This window comes from Capsicum annuum, chromosome 3, assembly GCF_002878395.1.
Source record: "Capsicum annuum cultivar UCD-10X-F1 chromosome 3, UCD10Xv1.1, whole genome shotgun sequence".
Classification (NCBI taxonomy): Eukaryota; Viridiplantae; Streptophyta; class Magnoliopsida; order Solanales; family Solanaceae; genus Capsicum; species Capsicum annuum.
In genome coordinates, this window is record NC_061113.1 from 14,136,570 (window position 1) to 14,144,980 (window position 8,411).

Genomic DNA, 8,411 nt, shown 5'->3' on the forward strand with positions numbered 1-8,411 from the left:
ACCACTTAATAACAAATACAGTACCTCTAATGGGGATTAACAAAAGAGAAAGTTGTGGTAATACTGCTTATATCAACTGAAAATTTGACAACTCCTGCTATGAGACTTCTTCAATCTATATGCATTTCCAGCAATATGTTTAGCACATAAGTTTACATTCCATGTAATGCAACAAGTAAAGTTTGTGCAATAATTAAAAAAAGAGCCTATAAATGCATATAATATGTAGTCTATGAGTTTGTCAACTAAAAGAAACATAAAGTGGGAAATTAAGTTAATGAGGAAAAGGAAGAAACAAATATCATAAATACTACAAAATCAAACTGATATCTCCTAGACCTTTTGAGGTTTGCTGTGTTCTTGAATCTTAATTAATCCCGAAAGGCAGGAGAAAAATGAATCGAGAGGAAGTGTGTGCTTGGTGGTGGCGAACTTCATTTACTCTGTATCTCTGATGCTTTCGCTTGTGAGCCACAGCTTCTTTTGGACGATAAAAACAATGTCATCTCCTTCCTGGTCTTGATCTGGAGTTGGATCAGCTACCGCTTCCCAGTGCAACGGAGATAAGTACTTCTTTACATAGTCAATAACATGTTGTTTGTCGCGGAAGATAACAAAACCAGTTGGCCTTACTATGCGATCTATCTCGAGTAACAGATCCTCACCACTGCAGCCTTTCTTTTCAATGTCGGAGAAAATGTTCCAAGCATGGAGCAAATCATAGGTCCTAGGATATGTTGAAAATGCTTCACACCTGCACACAACATGTGCACGGAAGTAAGATTTCCGGTTATCATCTTTGGTTCATAGATTCTAAAGGTCTGCATGCTTCTTATGGTTACAATTACTTCCTCAGTCCAACAAACTTGTCCATTATTGACTTGACACATAGGTTAAGAAACAATAATTAATAGGCGTAATTTTACTCTATTAACCTTTGAATGTGATGTCTTGGGAAATGCATTGACTGATGAATAGCATTTAATCGCAAGGGTAAAATGGGTAGAAAAGGATAATAAATTGTTCATTGATTTTCCAAACTGGACAAGTATTGTTGGACATCTATTTTAGTATAGTGGACAAGTATTGTTGGATTGAGGGAGTAACAACTTCCAACATTTTAACGAGCAAGTTTTAGTTTCTATCATTGTTTTCAGTTAATTGACCTATTAAGAGAATCTTACAAGGTCAATTTTGTTAAGGATGCTAGATAGGCTTTTTGGGTGAAACATTGATGCCCACAAAGTAGAAGGGAGAAATCTACATAGTTTTGTAAAGTAACAAATTATCCACGTACCAATCATGAGTTGTGCCAATCAAACCACGGTCATATACAATCTTTAAAGTGTTAGGTCCATCTTTGGGCACAACGTTCATGACCCAGACATCTTTGTCCTTCAAAGCAGCAGCAAATGACCCTAAATTGGCCTTCATGTCCATGATATTTCTCAGTGTGTCTGAAGAGATCTTTGGACTTAAAATATTCCAGTAATGTTCAACCCTTCGCTGCCAAAGCTCCTGTGTATAAGCCAAGAAAAGCAAGAAGCATATTAAGCTTTCCCTTTACATTATCACAACTGCACCTGAGCACTTTAATCTCGCGTGTGGAATGATGTGGCAGAAATAGAAAAATAAGACTAGAAGATTACCACGTCCTTCTCAAACATTTCACTTGAATACCCAAAATCAGCAAGACGAGGAGGAGGAGTGGTTAGCCTAGCTGGCCAAGGAGCCAGTCCACTTCCACTAACTTTATGGTCATCTGAATATCAGAAAATGAGAATAAGTTTATAGTTTTTTTGACAGAAACTACAACAACAACAACAACAATAAACCCAGTATATTCCCACATCGTGGGGTCTGGGGAGGGTAGAGTGTACGCAGTCCATACCACTACCTCTAAAGAAGTAGAGAGGTTGTTTCCGATAGACCCCCGGCTCAAGACAAAGGACAGTATATATAGAAAAAAAAATGCAAGGAACATGATAAAATAACATAGGTATGACATCCACCAAAAATATTGAACACTGCCAAACAAGGACACAAAGCCCTCCTACCTACTGCCTACGACTCAACCACACACCTTATCCCTCTATCCTAATGTTTTTCCTCCATACCTTCCTATCCTGGGTCATGTCCTCGGTCAGCTGTAACTGCTCCATGTCACGTTTAATCACGTTTGACAGAAACTAAAGAGAACTAACTTTAACATGGTTTACAAGCGTCGGAAAAACTGTGAATTATTTCCATTGATAAAAAAACAAAAGAAGAACTTCTGCTCATGCATATTGTATCAGAAAACTAATGCAACAATACACAATATAACCATTCCATAAAAGGCTCCAAACAGAATCATAGCATATGTCAAGAAAATGCACTTACAGGGTTGAACAATCCAATAATCCACTTGCACAGTTAACGATCTTTTCATATGAGTTACTATTGTTTAGTTAACCAGGTATAAAAGATTTTGTCATTTTTTCTGCTTTACATAGGTATACTCACTGATGCTCAAGAATGAATATAAGCAAGAGAAAGGACACTTACGATCAGAATAAGGTGTTATGCATGCTTCCATATTCACACCCCAAACAGCATCAGGATCATCATCGGACCGACAAAGTGGTGGTTGAGTACCATCTGGTCTTGCCATGTAACAGTCATTGTTTAGAGGCTTGACCCAAATCACTGTTTGGTTCTTTTTTTCTGCTATTTTCCAGCACATGCGTTCAACAAGTGCGCTCATGTGCTTCCATATTCTGAGATCCTCTTCATCCTGAGCATATGCTTCGGGAGATGAATAGGCAAAATAGCCTCCAGGTCTAAGCACCCTATCTAGCTCAAGAAGAAGGATGCCATCCCTCTGAAGCCAATCGATCCTACAACGGGAACAGTGAGCAAATTCAAATGATCTGCTTGGATAGGGAAGCCTTTTTGTTCCAAGAACACCAAGATATGCAGGAATCCCTCTCTCTAAGGCAAATTGGATCTGATTCTGATGCACATCATTAGGCGCCAATGACATTGCTATGATATCAGAGGATAGAAGATAACCACCAAAGCTAGCCACACCACAACCAACGTCAAAAACTGTGCGTATCCTCCCTCCATTGTTCAAGTTATTGTTCGGGAACTTCAGCATCTGCAATCATGATTACAGTAAGACAACTTTGAGAAGTGCGATCATCTTAAGAATTTGATGATTTAACCATAAGGCTGGTTACATTTTTCTTTTTATTGACAGATCTACAATATTTGAAGAGCGAGAGTCCTCACGTTTGCAATTGAAGCAATGTACTTATCAGCTCCATAGTGAAAGTGAGTGCCTCCACCAGGAAATATTATCTTTTCGCCCTTAACAACCATCCAGTTTTGGTCAGATTTCTCATGTGCAAGGTGAGTATGTGGTATGTTTGCCTTCCAAACCTCATCTCTACTTCTTGGCCACTTAATCGGTACCTACAACAGCACCCAAAAGAGAAAGCAAAAAAGATGTGTTTCATCAGAAGATAATTGAGTAATATTGGGAAGTTAAAGAGTATACTCTAGGTTTATATTTAGTACGGATATAGATTATTCACCTTGTATCCAGCTGGAGGAGGAATCAAGCAATTGTAGCGTCTTTCAGGCAATGGGCAATGTCTTTCATAGTGCTCCATTAATCCTAGATCTAACTTCAATCTCATTTGGTATATGAGATGCCTGTCCAGACAGGGAATTAACTCCGAATGTCGATCATCGCAAACCTTTCAAGGGAAAAAAAAATAGTAGCACAAAAGTTAAAAAGTCAACAAGACAACTAAAATGCGGCAAGTGCTTTTCCGTTCCTCCATTTAGCCACACGGGTTAGTTGCATGGGTTATTGTGACATCACATCTAGAAACAAAAGAAAGAACAAGAAGAAAGGAAAAGTAATGCTCACTGGGAAGCTCTTAGGAACGATGACATCTTCACCATCTTCCAGCCCAAACTTCTCATCTTGCTTGCTGCTAAGATCAGAGTCATCGTCTCCACCCAAATACGAGGATCCCAGTTTCCTCAATGATCGACTTCCGTACTCCAGAGCAGATTCACCATTGCTCTTAGAGCCAAAATAAAAATACAGGACAAGAACAAAGACTGCAACAACAGCTATAGAAGTCAACAAGCGCTTCCTCTGCGCTCCATCTGATCTCCCTCGCATCATTTGTGTAGTTTTAGAATCTTCAGAAAAGCTTCAGTTTCACCCTTCCCCTTCAGTTCTTAGAAGTCATTGCTTAGGTGGACCAGTTAACTCCAAGATCCCAAACTTAACAGATGGCACAAATTAGATTCTGAAGGAAGAGGGATCTCTTCTATTGGTGAAATCACCTGTGAAATCACATGCACAAAGCACTACATCAACTCAAGTAGTGTGGGCAAAGGGAAAATGGTTTTTAAAAAAACAAAGAACAAACACAGATTATACAGAAAAGAATCCAAGAAAATAGAAAAGCAATTTAACAAAGGCAACTCAAGCAGATATTGCAGTATGCACTAATCTTGCATGTACGCTAGAAGACCTAAAGTGATACATTTACATCTCCCTAAAACGAACTTGTAAATTAAAATGATATATTTCTTGTATAATTTTCATGATCACAGAAACAATCTTTGGAGTCATATTGAACTCCACGAAAATTGCGCAGCTAGGGTATCAGTGATCTGACTTAGGTTATTACTCAAAATAAGATGTTAGTTTGTCTACTTCTCTAGCCAGTTAGAGAATGAAACGAAAACAACGATTCACTATTTGCATAGTGTTTCATGACTTATTTAACATGCAACTCTCCAATTTTTTAAAGTATGTGTAGGCCACATAGTCTATCTGTTAACCCAAGAGCAAATTATTGATGAAATCAAAGACTAAACAAACATTATCTTTAAGGGATTACGAAAGAACAGTTTTGCTCCCCCGAGATAACATGTATCAAATCACACCCCTAATGCACTAAACGATGAATTCAAAAGCAAAATGGAACGGGAAGTGGAAAACAAAGTCAAGTGGAATTCCAGAAACAGAGTTGGCTAGCTGCAGGCACATCATTTACGTTTCAGGCCACATTGTCCACATCATCTTCCACCTATATCGCATTCTATTTCTTGTTCAATCACCAAAATGGACAGTCCAGATGCCATTTACTACATCAAAAATGCAGATTCACAATGGAACTTCTCATATCTTCAGTTGAGAAGTACACTAACTATGGACAAGATCCCCAAGCATAAAAACATTTGGATTAATTGTGAAGACCAATGAAATTCAACTTTTATCATTGGAGATTAAAACAATAATTGCCCTTATACCGATGGACCTAATCAACCACATGCGTGGAAGAGCAGAACCCAAACTAAGCACAACACATAAAAACAATCTTTTCTACAAAAATAAATGAACAAATAAAGAATACAGCATTTCAAGAAATCAAACAGTAACCAGCAGCAATGACAGCTATAAGACTAATTAAACTTATTGAAACACAGATCTGAGATGATGCAATTAAGAAGCCAAGATTACTAATACAAATAAACAACTCTAGGCATTATCATAATAGGCAGCACAACACAAGCAGAAAACAGATATTATCCTAGCTGGGAATAAGAAACAAGCTTAAACGGCCAAAGGGTAAGCAAAAATCCCATATGATCCATTAAACAAGCCATGATTACTAATAAAAATCAACAAGATTAAGCATTAACATCAACAGGTACAAAAAACTGAAGCAAAGAACAGATTTTGGCCAAGCTGGAGACTATCATTAGCACAAAGACCAAAAGGGTAAGCCAGATTCAATATGATGCATTAAAAGAACATGCAAGATTAAGCAAAAGGTTACAACTTTGCCTAGCTGAGTATGATTAACAAGCAGAAAACGGACAAACGGTAAGCCAGATTCAATATGCTGCATTAAAAAAAGTATGACTGTTCATACAAATCAACAAGATTAAGCACCAGCATTAAAGGGTGCCAACACTTGGACCAAAAGATTAGAACTTTCCCTAGCTGAAACTGATTGACAAGCACAAAAGGCCAAATGGGTAAGCCAGATTTGTTAATACAAATCAACAAGATTAAGCACTAGTATTAAAGATTCCATAACATTAGAGCAAAAGACTAGCTGAGTATGATTAACAAAAGAACAAAAGCACAAAAGGCCAAATGCATTAACAAAAACACAAATCAACAACATTAAGCCATTAAAGGGTCAGAAACATTATAGAAAAAGATTAGAACTTTGCCTAGCTGAAAACAATTAACAAGCACAAAAAGGCCAAAGGGCCAAATGGTCAAGCCAGATTCATTATTAAGAAAAATCCATCAAAACAAATCAACAAGATTAAGCACTAGCATTAATGGGTCATAAACTTTAGAGCAAAAGATTAGCTAAATATGATTAACAGCACAAAATGGATAAGCCAGATTCAATATGATGCATTAAGAAAAAACCCATGATTTTCAATACAAATAAACAAGATTAAGCACTAGCATTAAAGCATCAAAACATTATACCAAAATATTAGAACTTTGTCTATTTAAGGATGTAGTAAACCAGATTCAATATAATGCATTAAGAAAAACCCCATGATTGTTAATACAAATCAAGAAAATTAAGCACTAGCAATAAAGGGTCAATAAAAAGATTAGATTTTTTGCCTAACTAAGAACAATTAACAAGCAAAAAAATGAATCAGATCCATAAAAACAAGAGGGAATCTTACAGGAATCAAGCAAGAACAGGTACAGATCTGAAATTTTGGAAAAATGAAAAGTGTTTGAAATTGAGAACAGTAAAACGTGTCAAGAAAAAACAAGAAAATAGCTAAGTGTATGATGGGGAAAAGAGTGGAATTTAGCTGTGTATAAAAAGGAAAATGTAAGTATTATTATGTATACAGTTGGGAGGAATGAATGGAGGGGTGGGTAGGGGCGGGGGTGGGGTTGCCGACAGGGTGGGGTGGGTGGGTCGAAGTGGGAGGGGGGGGTATTGGATCTACTAAGTTTCTGTGAGGGGTGAAAATGTTGGGATGTTTTTTGCTATTTTAGGAAAAGAGTGGGGGTAGAAGTGAAAGGTACAAACTTTCATGTTGCTAAATTGTGTTTCTGTAAAATTCTCTTAAAAAGGAAAATGACATTTACAGATTATCCAAGTTGGGTAAAAAAAAAGTTATTACAAATTGCAAGTACTTTATAAAGTTTGCATATTAAAAAAAATTACGACGACAGCAACATATTCAATTGTAATCGTGTAAAAATTTGAAGAGGATAGAGTGGAAGTAGACTTACTTTTACCTCGTAGAGGTAGAGAGTCAGATTGTATTCGAAAGATCCTCGATTAAGTGCATCAAATCAAAATAATCATGATTAAAGTAATACGTCGATAAAGAAAACATGACAGCTAATACGAAAAGCAATACAAAGGCATACAGAAAGGCACAGTAACAACTATCATGTGATAACAAATACTCATCAAAGAAAATAAGAAACTATATGAATAAGACTAATGTTATCATATTGCAGGGGACTCCAAACCACCCACCAAGTCTTCTAACCCCATCGAAAAGTGAGACAACGGTGAACTGTCTACTAACCTTCTACTTAAATTCATAATTTTCGTACCTCCTTATTTACAGTCATGTCCTCGACAAGCTATAGTTGCACCACGTTTTGTCTAATAATCACTACTCTACTCGTTATTTTCACCGTATCCAACATCTCACGCCTTCTCACTGAGACATCTGTGCATGTCCTCTTTACATGTTCAAATATCTCAATCTCGCCTCTCTCATCTTGTCCACCACAGAGGTAGGTCATTCTCAACTCATTCCTAATCCTATCTCTTCGTTAGGGACAAAACTAGTTATACATGGTTAAAATATTTATGTTATGTATATACAATGATGTTAAACGTAACTCCCTTCGACTAATTTGTATGTACACCTTTAAACTCCATTAATGAAAATCTTAACTTCATCACTGCTTCGCGAGTATATATATTCACACATTGATTTCAGCATCATCTGTTCCGCAACTTGCATAGAGGGTTCTTTACAAGAAAAAAGAATACATTATATATACAATTTTGCAAATGGTTATATTGTTGGTGTTTTATTGTGCTAGATTTTTTTTTACAAAATTGTTACCGATTCAACAAAATCAACCAATTTAAAATTTCAAAGCATGACAATAAAAAAGTTCATAAATAACTTTTTGTTGTGCTTTTAGGCGTTCTTTTTTGGTAAAAGAAATATTAATGGATTCGTAATAATATCACATTAGTGTATATATATTATTATGGTGTATATAGAAAAGATTTTGTTTATGACATACGTGAAAGAGTTCCATTTTGGGATTAATTTTTGAAGATTGTTTATCTAACAAGAGAAAGATTGTT

General features: G+C 36.4%; 1 protein-coding gene across 1 annotated transcript; it reads right to left on the minus strand.

The window, feature by feature from the left end:
- Nucleotides 1–100: 100 nt before the first annotated feature.
- On the minus strand, nucleotides 101–7,174 carry LOC107864187 (probable methyltransferase PMT3). The gene is made up of 8 exons (XM_016710478.2): nucleotides 6,739–7,174; nucleotides 3,923–4,350; nucleotides 3,582–3,746; nucleotides 3,277–3,459; nucleotides 2,548–3,142; nucleotides 1,650–1,762; nucleotides 1,298–1,518; nucleotides 101–754 (listed from the first exon to the last, which is right to left on the minus strand). The coding sequence occupies exons 2-8, from the start codon at nucleotides 4,184–4,186 to the stop codon at nucleotides 439–441; spliced, it is 1,857 nt and encodes a 618-aa protein (XP_016565964.2). The 5' UTR covers nucleotides 4,187–4,350; nucleotides 6,739–7,174; the 3' UTR covers nucleotides 101–438.
- Nucleotides 7,175–8,411: the final 1,237 nt, after the last annotated feature.